This window comes from Hemiscyllium ocellatum, chromosome 20 (assembly GCF_020745735.1).
Source record: "Hemiscyllium ocellatum isolate sHemOce1 chromosome 20, sHemOce1.pat.X.cur, whole genome shotgun sequence".
Lineage (NCBI taxonomy): Eukaryota > Metazoa > Chordata > Chondrichthyes > Orectolobiformes > Hemiscylliidae > Hemiscyllium > Hemiscyllium ocellatum.
The window spans coordinates 47,334,396-47,355,048 of NC_083420.1; the positions used below are offsets into that span (position 1 = coordinate 47,334,396).

At 42.8% G+C, this 20,653-nt stretch overlaps 1 protein-coding gene across 1 annotated transcript in view; it reads left to right on the top strand.

Annotated features, from left to right (window-relative positions):
• Positions 1–20,653, top strand: part of sdk1a (sidekick cell adhesion molecule 1a) — an 827,262-nt gene that overhangs the window by 306,221 nt on the left and 500,388 nt on the right. Inside the window, exon 4 of the mRNA XM_060840817.1 lies at positions 6,013–6,160. Coding sequence (XP_060696800.1) covers positions 6,013–6,160 — 148 coding nt within the window. The remainder of the gene's footprint in view (positions 1–6,012; positions 6,161–20,653) is intronic.

Genomic DNA, 20,653 nt, shown 5'->3' on the forward strand with positions numbered 1-20,653 from the left:
GGTCGCCATACTATAGGAAGGATGTGGAAGCTTTAGAACGAGTGCAGAGGAGGTTTACCAGGATGTTGCCTGGAATGGTAGGAAAATCTTATGAGGAAAGGCTGAGGCACTCGGGGCTGTTCTCATTGGAGAAGAGAAGGTTTAGGGGAGATCTGATAGAAGTGTATAAGATGATTAGGGGTTTAGATAGGGTAGATACTAAGAACCTTTTACCGCTAATGGAGTCAGGTGTTACTAGGGGACATAGCTTTAAATTAAGGGGTGCTAGGTATAGGACAGATGTTAGGGGTAGATTCTTCACACAGCGGGTTGTGAGTTCATGGAATGCCCTGCCCGTATCAGTGGTGAACTCTCCTTCTTTATGTTCATTTAAGCAGGCATTGGATAGGCATTTGGAAGTTATTGGGCTAGTATAGGTTAGGTAGGACTCGGTCGGCGCAACATCGAGGGCCGAAGGGCCTGTACTGCGCTGTATCCTTCTATGTTCTATGTTCTAAATACATAAAATTACAATCCCAGCAAATATTAAGGAAACAAAGACTCAAACATCCCCCAACAACTGAATAAACCAAGCAAATTAAGGTAAGAGTTAAAAGAAAGTACAAACCCCCAAGGAAGGATGGAAAAGAGAAAGGGGGAGGGAGGACGAGACAACAAAGGGGGTAAAATAAAGTCATTGTCCATATATTCAAGTCCATCAGTCTATTTGAGAGCATCCAAAAATTATTTTACTTCTTCTGGCGATCCAATTTTATGCACAGACCCTCCACGACTGAAGCGCGGCGTTGCCAGGTATCGCATGGAATATTGAATATTTAAATCCCTCAGACGCTTTTTTACCTCGTCAAACTCCTTCCTCTTGCATACCACAATCGGAGAAAAGTTCTGGAACACCATTATTTTGGATTCTTTGTATACCATGGCTTGGGGATCCTTCCCCAAAACTCTGGAGGCCTCCAGGAATATTTGTTTTTCCCTGTAGTGCTGAAGTCGCACTAGGACCGGGCGGGGCTGGTCCAAACCGGGCCTGCGTACAGCAACCCGGTGGGTCCGCTCAACCCACACCTGGCCTAACTCAGAGTCCAGCTTCTGCAGTTGTGGGAGCCATTGGTCTAAAAAGTCAACAAGCTAGCCTTGCTCCTCACGTTCGGGAAGGCCCAGCAACTGAATATTTTTCCGATGACCTTGATTTTTGAGGTCGTCGATATGCTCTTCTAAGGCTCGGACTTGACATTCCAGAGCCTGGACCTGACCCACGGAGGATTCAGCAGTGATCTCGGAGGCTGCGGCTCGTTACTCCGCCCTTCCAACACGCTGCTCGAGGTTCTCAATGTCTCGGTCTCTCGGTCATGCTGCAGAAGCATGACTGAGATCGACTCCCACCTGGACCGGGTCTCTTCAGTGATGCGTCAATCTTCTCTCGGAGCTTTACAAACTCCGAGATCAGGCTCGCTTTTGCAGATAAGTCCCCCGGGGTGGCTGCGGACAAATCTGTTGCTGCAGGAAGGAGGAGGGGAGGGGTCTCTGCCTGTTGCAAACTCAGTGGTCCTTTACCTTTGGTCATTTTAAAATGTATCAAACTGCAAAAGTTTGTTTCAGAATGACTTTAGCTGTTGGGGAAAAGCTATTTTTAGTAGCTTGAAAAGTGAGGAGAGGGTAGGTACCCCACTTTGCCTGGATCCTGGGCAGAGCTCAGCAGACTCAGACCTTCTGAGTTGCCACCATCTTGAATCCCCCCCCACAACTCTCCCCTCTCTCACCTTGGACCTGTTTCCCCTTGTAATTGACCCCTCCACCCTGGGGAAAAAGCCTCATACTTTCCACTCTCTCCATGCCATTCACAATCTTACTAATGATTTGGAGATGCAGGTGTTCGACTGGGGTGTACAAAGTTAAAAACAACCACCTGATGAAGGAGCAGTGCTCCAAAAGCTAGTGCTTCCAATTAAACTGTTGGTCTATAAACCTGGTGTTGTGTGATTTTTAACTTTGTACGCAATCTTACTAACTTGTATCAGCTCGCCCCCACCCTCCCCACCAACCCCCTGCATTCCAATGAAAACTAACCCAGTCGATCCAACCTTTGTTAGCTAAACTTCCCTGTATCAGGCAACATCTGATTTGTGAGTTCATGGAATGCCCTGCCAGTAGCAGTGGTGGACTCTCCCTCTTTATGGTCATTTAAGCGGGCATTGGATAAGCATATGGAGGTTATTGGGCTAGTGTAGGTTAGGTAGGCTTCGGTCGGCGTAACATCGAGGGCCGAAGGGCCTGTACTGCGCTATATTTTTCTATGTTCTATGTTCTATGTCCTAGTAAACCTTTTCTGTACCCTCTCCAAAGCATCCACATTGTTCTGGTAATGTGGTGACCAGTGGCAATAGCTTGTATGCCAAATGACTGAGGCAACCGAGCAATATTTTGCACCATTTAAGATTTCCTTTTGTTTGAATTTAACTGTGAGTTGGCCAGGTAGTTTTATGTTGATACTGTTCAGAGTTTTTGGATTTTTTCCAACACATGGAGCACTTGGTTGTGTTTGCATCTTTTCAAACCTTTTGTTCCTCATTTTTGTGTCTTTGCCTGACAAAATTTTGTTCACAATAAAGTAGTTCCTCACGATCTCACTTAATCAGCTGGTTGACTTGTTTCTAATGCTAAGCTATATGCAGTCTTTTAGATATACTTGGCAATATTACCTCCCCATTTAAATTCAAACTTTGTTTTGACCAATGGAAGAGTGGGATATGGAGAAAGAATCACGCCTGTCTCTGTGTCTGACTCCTTCACCCCTCCGACCAGGTCCCTAGATGGGAAAGGCAAATCTTAGCAGGACTTATACACTTAATGGTAAGGTCCTTGGGAGTGTTGCTGAACAAAGAGACCTTGGAGTGCAGGTTTATAGCTCCTTGAAAGTGGAGTCGCAGGTAGATAGGATAGTGAAGAAGGCGTTTGGTATGATTTCCTTTATTAGTCAGAGTATTGAGTACAGGAGTTGGTAGGTCATGTTGCGGCTGTACAGGACATTGGTTAGGCCACTGTTGGAATATTGCATGCAATTCTGGTCTCCTTCCTATCAGAAGGATGTTGTGAAACTTGAAAGGGTTCAGAAAAGATTTACAAGGATGTTACCAGGGTTGGAGGATCTGAGCTACAGGGAGAGGCTGAACAGGCTGGGGCTGTTTTCCCTGGAGCATCAGAGGCTAAGGGATGACCTTATAGAGGTTTACAAAAGTATGAGGGGCATGGATAGGATAAATAGGCAAAGTCTTTTCCCTGGGGTCGGGGAGTCCAGAACTAGAGGGGATAGGTTTAGGGTGAGAGGGGAAAGGTATAAAAGAGACCTAAGGGGCAACTTTTCACGCAGAGGGTGGTACGTGTATGGAATGAGCTGCCAGAGGAAGTGGTGGAGGCTGGTACAATTGCAGCATTTAAGAGGCATGTGGATGGGTATATGAATAGGAAGGGTTTAGAGGGATATGGGCCGGGTGCTGGCAGGTGGGACTAGATTGAGTTGGGATATCTGGTCGGCATGGACGGGTTGGACCGAAGGGTCTGTTTCCATGTTGTACATCTCTATGACTCTATGACAGAGCATTGACAGTTTTCCTGGTAACAGGATTCTCAAAGGAGGTCTCCATATACCAAGTTAAAATAATGTGAAAATATGACTGCTTTTAGTTGACTGAATTACTGTAAGGTTTTTACAATTACATGATGTATTAAATTTCCTGCATGAACTTAAGAGTTCCAGTTAAATGTCACTGTTCTGAAGAATGTAAGTGATTTAAGCTTGTGTTGTGAAGATGTCAGTGTACTGTACCTTTTAAGAGCGTAAAAAGCTAGCAGAACTACCTGACAGCACTAAGTGCTCTGAATGAGAGAAAATATAAATGTGGTCCAGCAGCTAGGATAGTTGGTTGCCTAGAAACAAAAAACAAATTTTAATTACCAATCAGTTTAAATTATACACCCCAAAAATACCAAACTCCAATCAAGTTTGAATTTAATATGTTGACAATATTAAAAACCAATCTTACAATCCGATGCTTGGAGGGTACAAGACCAGGAAAAATTGAACAGTTGGGAGAGAACTGCCAAAAGACCAACAGATGCAGGCTGCTAGTCAGAACTCTCTGAGAGGTACTTGTCTAGAGAAGGAGTTTGCACAGAGGAAAGCATCAACATCGATCTGGAGAGCTAGTCTACAGAGGAAGGTATAATAAGAAGATTCGACCGCTGGCTGGTTTGAAATATGTATTTTTGGTCAACCTTAATTGGGAGTTTTATCTGACTAGTATTACAGAAGGGAAAGTAAAAGATAGGTTAGAAGAAGGAGTTGTAAATAGTTGTTAGTTAATTATTCTCTGTTAATACTTGAAACAAAGTTGTTAATTTTTACTTTAAATAGTTTTTGGCCTCTCGGATTTTCACAGATTACTGCATGGGATAAATATTTTCTGTGTTGCTGGTTTAAAGTAAGCAGGAAAGTTTACCCCTGTCGTAACACTTGGGAGAGAAATCCAAATGCAGTTACAGTTACTTGTATTCATGAAACTTCGTGTTTAATAAAGGACATGGGTATGTTAGCAGATGGCTACTTAATATAAATATAGGTCATATTTAATCAAATTAGCAATCTGTCAGTTCTACGAAATGTTGGCTGAAACTCAAAGCAGCATTAAGGAGAATTTCACTTTCAAGACCAAGTTTGAAGTCAACGGTTTAAATTCAAAATGGATTCAAGGGTAAAAAGTTAGGTTAGAATGTCATGGAAAAATTACCTTGTTCTAATTTTTAAATGCTAGAATTATTGTAATGTTTCCTATGCTCGACAAATAATTTCTGACTTGAAAAATCAAACTAAGATGCGATTATATAGAGTCCTAGAGATATACAGCAGGGAAACAGACCCTTTGGTCCACTTCGTCCATGCCAATCAGATATCCTAAATAAATCTAGTTCCATTTTCCCGCATCTGGTCCATATCCATCTTAACCTTTCTCATTCATATACCCATCCAGATGCCTTTTAAATGTTGAAATTGTTCCAGCCTTACCACTCGCTCTGTCAGCTCATTCCATACACCTACCACAGTCTGCGTGAAAATACTGCCCCTGAGGTCCCCCTTAAAACGTGTTTTGGACTCCCTCACCATGGAGAATGTGAAATAAATCTCGAGAGGCTGGTATACTAACACCAAGTCACCCTGTATTAACCCGTGGAAAGTTGTTGACACTGATCCAGTTCCCTCAGAGTGACAAGATGTCTGACACTCTTATTTATAATCTGTCAGCCAGGGCTCCCTGATTGGACCAGATTAACAAAGCCAACAAGGGAACTTATTCTATGAGGTCCATCTGGCTGACCTCATAACATTCACTACTGTATTAATTCTAAATTAAAGATTTTAATGTTCACTTGTGACAATTCAAACACTTAAGCAAACTGAACAAATGTTATTCACACAATGGTAGATATGGAAGAATTACATACTTAATTCTGGTTGTTCAGTTTTTCACTTATTCACAAAGTAAAAATTATTTTTATAAATTGAATATAGATTTGGACTAACAATGAATACCTCAACTCTAATCATTAATGCTCATTTTCTAGTCTGCAATTTCTGTGTATACTGGTACATTTTAGGGAAAAATGACATGTATGTGCAGTTCTGTAGTTTTATCCTTGAAGGAGAAGAATCAAGTATTGCTTGCTTAATTGGTCCTCTTAATCTGGGGATGGAATACAGTACCAAAGAAAGGGAAGAAAAATGAATAGAACAAGTGAGTAGAATTACATGATAGTTGTTCTTTGACACTTGCAATGCTGTTTATAGGTAGTAGTCTACAAAGTTGATCCCATGCATTGCAAGAGTAAATATTATTTGAATATCTTTCACTTTCTTGTCCTGTTTAGTTTGGTTCCTAATGTTTTAATTACAGAAGTAGTGTAGGTCTCATGGTCTCTTAGTAATTTTTGTCATTTGAAACTTCTCACTTTTTCCTGTAGACATGGGAAATTTTGAAGGAGGCAACAAACGGATTACAGTGTCACAGGGTCAGGCTGCTGTGCTAAAATCTCCAGACATCAGCAGCTACCCCCAACCACAAATGACATGGTTTCGTGATGGCCAAAAGATTATCTCAAGCAACAGAGTGTGAGTTAACATTTCCTTAGCTGTTAACATGTCAGTGGTGATTTTTGTTTTAAATAAATTGATGATATATTGTGGAAATTTCCTTAATGCTAATGTAAAGAATTTATTTTAAGAATTCACACTAATGGCTTGAACTTTATGTGCTAAAAACATGAATTGTGTGCAGGGATCAATGTACTCTTTAAAATTTTCCATCAATAATTTCAGCAGAAAAATACACCACATTAAATTAGCATTAATGCATTTCTTCACTGCAATTTAGTCAGAGTCTTGGCAGGGGTGAATAAAGGAGGGTACTTGACAGTTATTATCTAAGATCAATATTCATATCTGTCTTAATTATTTAAGTTAAAAAAACATTATATTTTTAACCAATGGTTTGTTTCCATTCTATCAGATTTCGGTATATTATAAAAAGAAAACTAACGTTGAGGTCAGAAATCTGTACTGAGCTCTGCTCTAACATCACTAAGCTATGGTAGAAGTAATGCACATGTGGAATTTCTTTTGTATTTCCAATTATGGTTGACAGACGAGGAGTAGCTTCCAAGGAAGTTCTCTGTTTTCATTACATGATTCAGGCCTGAATTCTGCTTGCACAATTCTCAAACTGTAATGATTGTAGTAAATTTTGGATTCTTGCAGTGATTGTGACTTTGGGTTCTTATTGTTATTTCAGTTTCTCCAGAAAAGTGTTTGAAGTTTTAAGACATCTTAAATTATTACAGAAATAATTGCTAAGAACAAATATATCAGATGGAATATTTTACTCACCCTTATGTTGAGATTGGTGGTGGTAAGGGGAGCCATTATTTTGGGACCCTGAAATACTCCTATCAGCTAACACAGATACTAACTAAGCAATGGTTGCCCTCATTCAGAGGCAGTCAATACCTTACCAGAGTATTCAGAATTACGATTGGGAGCTGCTAAAAGCCAACCCTTGTCTTTGCTCTTGATCCTCTTCTTCCATAACCTTGGTATGCAACTCTTCTTGCCATTGTTCACTTGTGACTTGATTTCTTGATGATCAGAGACCTGGAACAAATGAAGTATAATGGCAGCATCAAAAGGCAAATTTCAGAGATAGATTAAGTGGTCCATTGAAGGGAATATAGGTAAAGGTAATGCCGCGATTGAGATTTGCTGAAGATTTTCAACATTGTCAGCATTCACACCAGCATTGCGTTGGCTGTCAGGCAAGATTGCCACCACAAAATATTTAAATTCAACCACTTAGTTGAGATCTTGCGAACTCTAGCAGATGAAGAGCATTAGTGATGAACCTTCGTATAAAGTTCAGCACCTGCAGCTGTTTAGACACAGGATTAATCAACTTTAAACATTTTCCAAGTGAGTATTAGTCTCTGACTGAATCTGAGACTCGCCAGTGATTCCCCAATGCAGTCTCTCTCAGCCTTCCAAAAGAGACTAATTTGCCAGTTATGTGTTACTGTTATAGTTTTATGCAGATAGACTATATTGCTCATTACTTGCAGTGTTTATACTTCTTAAAATGGTGGGTAACTTGCGGCTTGTCAGATAAAACTTTACTTGAACTTCACATCAGTGTAATGTGTTGGGCACAACACAAATGCTTTCCAACCCCTCAGCCCTGTTCTTAAAGGGCTGCTAAAATGCAAGCCTCTCCCTACATTATAACAAGGACTATAAATATTTCAGAACTGTAATGTGTTTTAAAACTTCTGGTGATTGTGAAAGGTGCTATATATAAGGATAAATTTTCTTTAGTTAATGTAACCTTGATCCTTTTGCAAATTGAAATTTAAAACTGTTTAGAGAAATAAATAGCTAAACTTGAGAGACATTTCAGATGTAAGTCATCAGCTGAATAAAGTGACTAAATGTAGGGAGTGGATATTTGGTTAAACAGCACTCTTCTTGGGATCACTGTATCTGTAGTAATCAAGAATTAGCCTGCAACTAACTTCCAGGTCTGGCCTCACAAAGAAACAAAAGCTTGTGTGGCAAATTTTTCCTTTTACTGCAAACTGTTTCCCAAAATCCACAAATCATCTTCAGCTCACAATTCCCAGTTCACAGCTCTAAACTAAAAGAATAAAAATAAAATGGTGAAAAATCAACAAGGGTTCTAATAGTATGTACTTCCTCAACAAAGAAGAAACTGTCCTTGAAGTCTTTAGTGATGTTATTGCAACAATATCTGTGATGAGAATCTTTGTCATTGGCCACAAGGCCTCTGAAATAGGTGATCAGGTCTAGGAGATGGACAAATCTCCTGAAGACCTTTGGCTTTTTCATAGTGTGACATTTCAAAATCCTTATTACATAACATTGGATATAACCTTTCAAACCAGTAAATAAAAAGAAATGAAGTTAAATGTTTGCACTCTCAGCATGTTTTGGTGCAGTTCAAGTTTGAAAATTATATTGGAGTCTAGCCTGATATTGGGTTCTGATAATTGTTGCTAGATTTTTGGGATGCCTATTTTGGATCAGAGCTTTCATTAACCTAAACCTGATTTCCTGCATGGTAGTTATTGCTGGGAATTTATTGGCCCTGACCTGAGATTTCAGGATCAGACACAATGTGAGATGAAGGACTAAATATTCATGCATTTAGTGAGGATGGATGACATGACGGGCAGTGTGAGGGTTGGACCTGTGTGATGCAGTCATTTGCTGGATCCTTTAAAAATGGAAAAATGTTTTGATCAAGATTGGAAGTAAATACTGAGACAAACTTGCTGGAGCAATTTTCTTCGAGAAGAAAAACAAGTAGAGTTGATAAAGGGGAATTAGTAGATGTAGTACATTTAGATTTCGAGTACTAGGCATCTAGATGGATATATGAATAGGAAGGGTTTAGAGGGATATGGGCCAAGTGATGGCAAATGAGACTAGATTAGTTCTGGATTTCTGATCAGCGTGGACAAGTTGGACCGTAGGATCTGTTTCCATGCTATACATCTCTATGACTCTATGAAAGACCGTTGACAAGATAAGTGCTCTTGATAATAGGGATAATGTGTAACTGTGAATTGGGGATAGGCTAAAACGCAGAAGACAGTTGCGATTAATGGCTCTTTTTCAGGTTGCAAAGATGTAATTCGTGAAATGCCACAAGGATCAGTCTTATGGCCAGATATATTTGGAGGAAGGGGTAGAGTTTGTTTCTGGACAATACAATAATAATTGAGAGGGCGTATTGTGATTCAGACATAAGAGATTAGCAAGGGGATAAGATAGTTTGAGTGAGCAGAAAAAAATCAGTTGATGGATGGAGTTTAATGTAGGAGTGTGAGATCATGTACTTTGGTCGGAAAAATCACAAAACTATTATTTAAATGGAGAGATTCTCCAAGAAAGTGCAGCACAGAGAAACTTGGATGTTCTTGTGCATGAAACAGAAAAGGTTGGCATGCAGGTGCAACAACTAACTGAAAAGACAAATAGAAATTTGATCTTTCTTGGCGGGTGCTGGAATTTAAGAACAGTGAAATGTTGTTACTGAAAATATTTAAAGAGGAGGAACATAGATTTTTGTAATAACTTGGAGTCGTGAGTTATAGGGAGCTGTTTGAGAGCAGAGTTGAGGGGGTTAGAAAGAGTAAATGTTGAGAAGAAGTTTCCACATGTGGGGGAATTTCACACTAGGGGGCGTAGTTAATGAGTGGACCCTCATCTAAAGGTGAGATACAAAAGAATTGCTTTTCCCAGAGGGTAGCCAATGTCTAGAATTCTTCATCTCAGAGGGGTGGAAGATAGATTGTTGAAAATATTTAAAGAGGAGTAATAACTGGGAGTTGAGAGTTATAGGGAGCTGCATGAGAGCGGAGTTGGGGCCTGGGTAGATCAGACATGTTTATATTGAATAGTGAAGCAGCTTTGAGGGGTCGAATGGCCTAGTGCTGCTCTATTATCTATCAGTATGGTGGGTTGTAAAAGGCTGAAAGACCTCGCTCTCTTCTATCTTGCATGCCAAGGTTTTCTTGATAGGTGCATCTCTAAAGGCTTACAAGTGACAAGTAACATTTGCACCACTCATTCAACAAAAAAGAATCTAATCATTGTCCCTTGATGAATGGCATTAAACCCCCACTATCAACATTCTGATTTGGATGGATGGATTAAAGAAAACTTACATACTCTGTTAGGATCAATGACAAATGTTACAATGGATTTGTGCCAGGATTTTTATACCTGCATATGTTTGGCTGCATTTGATACTTCTTTTAACATTTGACATAATTTCCAACAGTGAAATTTATACAGTTCTACTGCACATAGCTTGTGAAGGCAATCATTAGCCTGCTTTCTGGCTGTTCTGCCGTTAGTTTAAATCATCTGATGAGTGTGGTACTTTAGGAAAATGTAAGGTATTCTTCCATTTTTCTAAACCTTCCTTTGGGGAGCTGCCTGTTGATTATCGTGACTAAAGCCATTCATAAGAGACTCTTGCATAGAATCAACAACATTAGCTAGTTTTGTTTTACACCTTTCATGAGGTTGCATGACAATACAAATGCATTGTTACTTCTCAAGTATGCCTTCTAATCATTAATAATTTCATTGCTTTGCTGACCGAATTCTCTATTCCTGAGATGCTGCCTAACCTGCTGTGCTTTGACCAGCAACACATTTGCAGCTGTGATCTCCAGCATCTGCAGACCTCATTTTTTACTGACATAATACTTAGTAATTTTCTAGAAATTCCTTGTGTAAAAAACATTTGCTTCGAGTAAAAATTCTTCAATTAGTATTGGGAATAGCGTATTGAACTGAATTTTTGATTAACACTTCGAGGAACAATTTTCTGAGGCTTAATCTTTACAGGATAATAATCAACAATACAGTGCAAAATTTAACCGTCAGACAACAGTTATTTAAAATACAGGTCAACAAGGTTCTTATTGGAATATCCTGCTATATTATCAGAGCTAAATTATTAACTTATATTTCTTACTGGTTTATGAATAAAAGCTCGGCTAAAATGGATTGCAAAATATTTGCCTCTGTGTAATCATTAAATGTGGGAGTGTGTGAAAATTAAAAGGTCACCTTTTACCTTGGTCAAGTATCCTATCATGCAGCAGTATGTCAAATTCTTACTACTTCCACATTTGCCTCCTTGTTGATCTTCCAGATCAACACCGAAGTGTAGGAAAGTGGTTCATCCAAAAAAGAGGGTGCATACTCATACACACTTGCTCATCATGAGGGTCATCATGGGGTACGGTCCGGTAGATGATTACTGGCTTTTGAGCAGAAAATGTGGTAGGAGCAAACTGTGCACAACAACAGCCTGTAGTTCTCGATATGATACTAAGTATCAGGAGTAAGATAGTAAAGATGACAAGCCCAATAACTAAGGAGGATCCCTACTTACCCAGCCAGGCAAGGTCAAAAGACCATCCAGATTCAAAAGGTGTACTTACTTTCTTGACTTAGGAGCAAATGCAAGTCACCAAATAGGGACATTTTAAGAATTGTTAGGTATGTAGGTACAACATTCCTGCCCTAATAACAGCACAAGTGCCACCCTCCTTGGATAATAGAAAATCCAAGGCCAAGCATTTCTGAAGGGCCACTGTCCTAACTGCAACTAGCCCTGCATTGATCTCAGTAAGGACTTCAGCAGTATAATTGGTGATTAGTATTTAATTTGCCCAATTCTTGGGAATGCAGATAGATTCTGTTAGGAGGAGAAGACATCCCTGTCCAGGTGAGAAATCCAGTGAGGGATCTTGTGGGCTTCACTGGAGTAGCCAACCCATCCAAAATTCTGATACGAGGTACAACATATCCCATTATGTCGTCATTGCACAACTGACAGGTACTTTTGGCATGCCCATCACAAGGCCATGCATATCTAGTTTCAGTCATTTGCACCAGGAAGTGCATCCACAGGGTTCTCATCATTTGCGTTAGTAGTTGCTGAGTTGGTGGGGTTATGTATTTTACCGTTGGTTGCGTGCACCCACTCCTTACATCCTTCCAATTTAATTGCAGTTTGGCTCGTCAGTAACACTTGATATGGCCCTTCCTCCAAGGGGAGAGAGAGACAGCCATTTTTAAGAGACTTATCATACACTAAATTGCCAGGTGTAAAAGGGTGTGTGTTTGCCACATGGGGTTTTGGCATGGCCTTTATTACCTTTGAATGATTGACCCGGGCCACTTCGCTCAGGGCTTGGGCATATTATGTGGTTTTCTCATCTACCCAGATCAGGGCTATTTCAAATGTAGACAGAGGGCATGGGTACCAATAGTCATAGGTCTTCCCTTCGGAGCTTCAAATGGGGTTAGACCAGTGATTCTATTAACCTAGTTTTGAAGGGTGTACAGGGTAATAGGATAGGCTTCAGGCCACTTAAAGATGTAGATGGAGGTGTAGTGGACAACGAAGAGGGTTACCTCAGATTACAGCAAGATTTTGACCAGATGGGCCAGTGGGCTGAGAAGTGGCCGATGGAGTTTAATTCAGATAAATGCGAGGTGCTGCATTTTGGGAAAGCAAATCTTAGCAGGACTTATACATTTAATGGTAAGGTCTTAGAGAGTGTTGCTGAACAAACAGACTTTGGAGTGCAGGTTCATAGCTCCTTGAAAGTGGAGTCGCAGGTAGATAGGATAGTGAAGAAGGCTTTTGGTATGCTTTCTTTTAGTGGTCAGAGTCTTGAGTACAGGAGTTGGGAGGTCATGTTGCGGCTGTACAGGACATTGGTTAGGCCACTGTTGGAATATTGCGTGCAGTTCTGGTCTCCTCCTCCTTGGAAAGATGGTGTGAAACTTGAAAGGGTTCAGAAAAGATTTACAAGGATGTTGCCAGGGTTGGAGGATTTGAGCTATAAGGAGGGGCTGAACAGGCTGGGGCTGTTTTCCCTGGAGCGTCGGAGGCTGAGGGGTGACCTTATGGTGGTTGACAAAAGTATGAGGGGCATGGATAGGATAAATAGACAAAGGCTTTTCCCTGGGGTCCAGAACTAGAGGTCATAGGTTTAGGGTGAGAGGGGATAGATATAAAAGAGACTCAAGGGACAACTCTTTCACACAGAGAGTGGTACGTGTGTGGAATGAGCTGCCAGAGGAAGTGGTGGGGGCTGGTACAATTGCAACACTTAAGAGGCATTTGGATCGGTATATGAATAGGAAGGGTTTGGAGGGATATGGGCCGGCTGCTGGCAAGTGAAACTAGATTTGGTTGGGATATCTGGTCGGCATGGACGGATTGGACCGACGGGTCTGTTTCCATGCTGTACATCTTTATGACTCTATGACACAATGTGCAGGTTAGGTGAATTGACCATGCTAAATTGTCCATAGTGTTAGATGCATTAGTCAGAGGGAAATGGGTCTGGGTGGGTTACTCTTCGGAAGGTCATTGTGGACATGGTGGGCTGACGGACATGTTCCACACTGTAGAGAATCTAATCTAAATCTAAAAGTCTTTGCAAAGGTATTTTTTAGCATCCCGTTAATTTGTTCCACTATTCCTGAGGACTGGGGTTGAACCTTACACAAATCCCAATACTGTACTGTGCACAGTGCTGTTACTGTGGATACCTCTGTCATTATTCACTTGTTCTAGTATTCCAGATTGTGGGATTATATCTTTCGTAAGACATTTTACTAATGTTCGGGCATCACCCCTTTTAGTGGGAAATGGCTCCATCCATCTAGAGAATATATCTAGTATGACCAGTATGTATTTAAACTCTCCTGAGGGAGTCATATGGACGAAATCAATCTACAAGTTCCAAATGACCCCTCAGGGATAGGTAGATGATCAAAATGTGCGATTGTTCTTCTTCTAGTGTACTGTTGGCAAATAATGCAGGTTTCTGCTATTTATTTTAAGATAGTAGATATCCCGGGAGCAACCATTGTTGGATAATGTGATGTAACGTCTCTCCTTTTCCTACATGCCCCTGCCCAGGTGCCAGCCAGGCAAGGGTATGGAAGAAAGTCTGCGGACAGACCACTCTGCCATCAGAATGCCGCCTAAGGCATCAGTGGAGCATTGCAACACAAGCCCAGAAATCATGTACCTCTGCAGCCATGTCGTGTACCTGAAGAGCTGCTACAAGGTCAATGGTGGAGGGGACTTGTATCTTAACGAAGACATGGACCATGACCGTGTGTGTCTGAGGGGCCTCACAGGCGGCAGCATCTGCGGCAGCGTTGCCGGGGTCACCTCGTCCTTAGAGATAGTATGAACTTCACATTTTGACAACCACAACATGTGCAGGGATAAGTACTGCCCATAATAGGTTGTTGATAAGAGTCATGTGTTGAATAGATTTATTGGATGAGGTAATAAACCCACTATTTTTCCACAATATATTGAAGTCATGAACCACCCCAAAGGCATAACGAGAATCAGTATAAACATTAATGATTTTCCCATGGCAAGGATACATGTGCAGGTAAGTTCAGCAACCTGGGCTGAAGACCTGGTTTGGAGAGCGCATGTTCTAGCATTTTGAAGGGAGTAAACAACCATGTAAATGGGCAAGGGAATGATCATCAGTGGGATGTATGGGCGAACCAACAGTGAACAGAACAAGGTCAGGATTGTCAAGAGGCGTGGATGATAAATCAGGGTAAGGAGAGGTCATGGAGTCTACCACCTGCAGGCTGTCATGGTGGTAGGATTCCAAGTCAGAGGAAGTAGGAAGGAGGGTAATGGGATTCACTGAAGGAGCATGGCGGAATGATAGATTCGACTTGGATGACAGTATGATCTCCAACTCAGTCCTATGGGCTGGAGTGAAATGCTGAGTAGCAGCCGAATTGAGACAGAGCAAAACAGCGTGGGGGCTGTAACAGTATAGTGGTGATGCAGAACAATGGGATTAGCCTTTTCCAGCATGGTAGCAGAGACAGGCGAGCAGGCCATAGACCACTGGAGGTAACTGAGAGGAGTAACAGGCCACTGAACGCTTCAGACCGCCATGGGTTTGGGCGAGTACTCTGCTGGCAAAACCCTCTCATTCGTTAACATCGAGGATGAAAGACTTACGATAATCGGGTAAGCCCAAGGCTGGAGCCTGTGTCAGAGTAGTACGAAGTTCCTGAAACCTTTGCAACCACTCAGGGATCTACTCATTAGAATGAAGCTGACCCTTAAGAGTAACCTGACACAAAATCGCATCCATTTTTGTATGGACCCATTCGCAGTAAAGTTCACCATGCCAAGAAAAGACAGCATCTCCTGTTGTGTAGACAGTCATGGGTGTTAAGAACAGCAGCAACACAATCGGGACCCATGTGATGGGTACTGTTCTCCAGGATGCACCCTAGATATTGTAGCAAGGTCTGACATAATTGTAGCTTGGCAGCAGAAACTCAGTGCCCAAAGGAGGCGAAGTGGATCAACAAAGTCACTCAATCTTGCTGAGAGTCAATGTGGGACCACAAGGTGACAAGGAGGTCATCAGCATATTGCAAGACAGTACTCCCACGAGGCAAAGAGAGTTGAGACCGATCCTTTCGTACTGCTTTGCTTTCCGTATATACCTGATGAAGACTGGTCCAGGTAAACTGTTGGCTCCAGTAGGTGAAGGTAAAGAGATCTTGGCTATCCTCATGCAGAAGAATAGAGAAAACGCTGAGCAGAGGTCTATGACTGTGTAACAAGCTGAAGCTGGGGGTCAGCTGAGAAAAAGATAACTTGGTATCTTGGCTAACCTGTGCCATGAGGATAACAATCTGATTTAGGACATGCAGAGTAGCAGAAAGCACCAACCCCACGTGATTTTTACGGAGTGCCCACAAGTAAGATGGTATGGATGCTAAAAGCGGTAGGGACATACAATCATGAGGCAAGAATAGCAGATACTGGAGAAAAGTCACCGGCCAGCAGGCAGGTGGGAGTCAGCTGCAACAGGCCTCATCAGAAATTACAGTAATCCGGAATTTCCTGCAATGGATCTTCCTTAGAAATTCACCACAGGACAAGGATTGGATCATAGGATTAATTTCCGCAGGCCAACAGAGACAGTGACATGGGACACTGAGAAGGGACCCATTGTGAACAAAAGTGGTTGTACAGTATTCACGTGGATGGAAGCACCAAGGCCCACCAGACTGAAATAAACTCACCCGTTGAACTACAGTGAACCTAACCGACCGAAACAAGGGGCTGCCAGGCTTGAATATAAGTCAGAGACCAGATGATAGGTTAAAAGGGCCGTGCAATGTGATTTTGTAGAGCAGGATATAAGGAGTAGGTGATGAAGAAAGCTTCTATGTCTGTTATCTGGTCGCAAGACAGGTTCAACAGGGTTGTTCTGTGTAGTTGTCAGCAGTGCAATACAGCCTGGGTTGCAGGGTCAGAGCACTGCATCAGCAAACTTGGAGCATGTGCCGCAGAGTGATCAGGGAGCTCCAAGAACAGGCTCTGATCAGAGCAGTGGATCGCGACACTCAGTTTTGGTGCCTATCAGAAGCTCCACGAGGAGGGTACAGACAAAATAGTTGCACTGGAGTTGACTAAAACCTTAATACACTTGCCCTAAACATCAATTTTCATCATTCGGTCTTCAAGGGGAGAGGAAGATAGCTGGATCAAGGCAGCCCTGTACCGATAACCCCTTTTGGCACCTTTAGTTTTTAGTCTGGAAGGGGTCCATGAGTGTAAAAGTTCAGGCATGGAGGGCTGAATTCCTGCAGTTGCAGAGGAAGCAGCCAACTGTACCTGACAATCTCTAGCCGACTGACCCTTTCGACTACACTGATGGCAAATATCATTATCCTTGGACCAAACCAGCCCCTTTCCCCCATCTAACTAGGTGAGTAATATCTTTGGGGCCTTTTATTATAACATTGGTTTTATTGGACAAACTAGCCCTGGAGACCCTAATATGTTGGTCCATATTGGTGAGGAAGGTAACTGCAGCACCCCAATTCTGCTGTTGCCAGGTTAGATTGATCAGCTTGAAAGCCTGAGCTATCTGGGGCTCAACACAATTTCAGAGTCTGTACCGCCAAAAGATCGTTTCCTTCCAGACGCACTCCCACAGATGATTCCCACTAGTCCTTAAAATAAAATAAACAAGGGGTTACCCTTTGTTTTGCAGGCATGGAGTGACTTTCCCAAAGTCCCTGGCGGCCTGACCCAATTTTGAGATGGCCTGCATAGCTCAGTTCTGGAGCCATTCTTCCCGGGAGATATTTCCCTGACCCTGCTGCTTCTCTGTGGGTTCTTCTATCCAATCCCCATTTTTCCTAGCTGGAACTGAAAAGGAATCCTCAGTAGTAACCTAGGAGGTGCCATGTACAACTTTGAGTAGCAGAAGAACATCTCTGGGTAAGTGGGAAAAAGTTTGGCAGGTTTGGACCAGCCAATTATGGAAGGGGATAGGCTTCTTCAATGGGTTAGGAGCCTCCTTAGTCATGCTTCTAACCTTAAGAGGGGACCAAGTCTTTCAGACAGCTATATTACCGACCATGAGTCAAGGTAGTTGGGTGTCCACACAGGTGGAACTAGAAGGTTCGATAGCATCAGAGTGACGGAGAGTGACCCATATGCTATAGTCAGGTGATGCATTTTATCTGACACCAAGTCTACGTTGTAGTGGGTTGGGTAGAATCAGGTGCAGCTGTAGACGTGCCAGTAGTACGGACTAAATTCCGGTACTGTGGAGTTTGAAGAGACAAGGGCTGCTGTTCTTGAGTAGCCGCTGCCAGGAGGATGTTCTCTATAACTGTATCCTCTGAGATTCAAGCCAGGGATAACGCCTCATTGAGGCACTTGAAGGTGGCTCGTTCTGTGCACCAGCATCTTTCTTAGGTTTAGATTTGGGAGGTTGGTGACCCTTAGTAACCTCTAACCATTTAGTGAAAAAGTGCATCATATAGCATTTTTCACAGTGGGATAACCACCTCCTTCCTGAGTAATTTCTTGCCATTCCTTAATTTTACTTAAGTCAAAAGAGCCTCTGTTGGGCCAACAGCCCTGGGACCATCCGTAAAGATCATTACAAAAAGGAATGATGTATGTGGAATCTCGTGTTTCACAGAGCACCATATCCGCCGGTGAACCCTCTGGAATGATAGGATCTCCTACCTGTTGCCATGATCTTATCACCTTACGATTCCTTTGTTTTGTTCACTTTTCCATCTTTGGGCCATCTTCTGGATGCCTTACGTCAACGTTCGCGGAGAGGCGCTGACTGCTGGCTCGATTTTCCATTTCCGTAACCTACAAAGAGCTGTCATCTGCCAAGAAAGGAAAAGAGAAAATACTGTTATCAGAGCCAGCATGTACTAACCTACTATAAGCGCTCACCGGTGTTTCTCTTCTGTCTACAAGGTCTCGAAGTCTCGTGCCTACTTCAGTTGGGTAGCTACCACTTGTGAGTCTCTCTGACTACCCTGGTAAGTTTCGTCTTCTCTGCTATTTTGCCTCAGACATTCTTCGTTCATCTGGACACCAGACAGTCTCCACACTTTTCCCCCATGAGGGGAGCACGAGGCCCAGTCCCCTTTTCAGCTAGGTCTGTCCTGTGCACTAGGTCCACTATTTCCTCCTTTTACTTTCTTCGGATCCCATATTAATTGGGATCCTGTCAACTACATCGGATTCTGTTGAAACAATTACTTAGTCTGAGACTTCAAGAATTGTTTCAAGAAGCTTTATTTTTCGTGAATTCACGGAAAGGCTGCCATAGTCTTCACTCTCACAGCACTCTCTATATATCAGCAAACAATATTACACAACCTCCGTCTTTATCTCCAGCAGTATTTTTCAACCATGGCTGAGAGCTAGGTCACCTTCCCATCATGCAGAGTATGTCAAGTTCTTATTACTTCCATATACCACATCTTGACGTACATTGAGAGTGCTTACTTTTTTTTGAAAACTTGCTCCTAGTGCATAGCAAGAAACAATACAGTAGAAACTTTACCCATCAATTTCAAAGTTTGAGGCTATTTTCTGTTGTAGGTTTATACTCATTCTGAACTCGTTTGAGATTACCCAAACAAATTTCCTTTACAAATAACAGATTGAAGAAACTTTGGCTCCTTTCTTTTTCTGGCTTGACTTGAACTCTGGCAGAAGGTTTGTGTCTAAACTACAGTGTCACACATAATGGGGCCAATTTTACCTCAATATAAGTTTGGAATAAGCTAAAATCTCAGACTGCTGAAGCCAGGCGCCAACTCGAAGACACCTCCTCCTACTGCCCCCTTGACCATGACCTCACCACCCCCAATCACCAAACCATCATTGCCCAGACCATACACAGCCTCATCACCTCAGGGAATCTCCCACCCACAGCATCCAACCTCAGAGTTTGGGAGCCCCGCACCGCCTGATTCTACCTCTTACCCAAGATCCACAAGCCTGACTACCCCGGCGACCTATTGTCTCAGCCTGCTCCTGCCTCATCAAACTCATGTCCACCTACCTTGATACTGTCCTATTCATCCCAGTCCAGCAATTCCCACATACGTTCGAGACACCACCCATGCCCTCCACCTCCTCCAAGACCTCCGTTTCCCTGGCCCCAATGCCTCATCCTCACCACAGACATCCAGTCCCTCTACACCTCCATCCGCCATGACTAGGGCCTCCAACCCCTCCATTTACTCCTCTCCCGACGCCCCCATCAGTACCCTTCCACTGACACTCTCATTCGTTTGGTTGAACTGGTCTTCACCCTTAACAATTTCTCCTTCGAATCCTCCTACTTCCTCCAGATGAAAGGGGTAGCCATGGGCACCCGCATGGGCCCCAGCTATGCCTGTCTCTTTGTCGGCTACGTCGAACAGTCCATCTTCCAGAGTTACACCACCATCACTCCCTACCTCTTCCTCCACTACATTGATGACTGCATTGGCGCCACCTTGTGCTCCACGAGGAGGCCAAACAGTTCATCAATTTGGCCTCATACATTCCACCCCAACCTTAAATTCACTGGACCATCTCTGACACCTCCATCCCCTTCCTAGACCCCTCCATCTCAAGCCACAAGGTCCGACTCAACATTGACATTTTTTACAAACCCACTGGCTCCCACAGCTACCTGGATTTCACCACCTCCAAACCAATCTCCGACAAAAATGCTATCCGTATTCCTAATTCCTCCGCCTCCACCGCATTGCTCCCAGGAGGACCAGTTCCACCACAGAACACACCAGATGGCCTCCTTCTTTAAAGATTGAAATTTCTCCTCCCATATGGTTGAAGATGCCCTCCAACACATCTCATCCATGTCCTGCACTTCCGCCTTCAAACACCACCCCTCCAACTGCAACAAGGACAGAACCCCACTGGTCTCACCTTCCACCCCACCAATCTCAGCATAAGTCACATCATCCATCATTTCCGGTACTTACAAATGGATCCCACTACCAGGGATATATTTCCCTTCCCACCCCTATCTGCTTTCCGCCAAGACCGCGACTACCTGGACTGCTACACACCCTAACAAGCGACCCACCCCGACACTTTCCCCTACCACTGCAGAAATTGCAAAACCTGTGCCCGCACTGACCGTC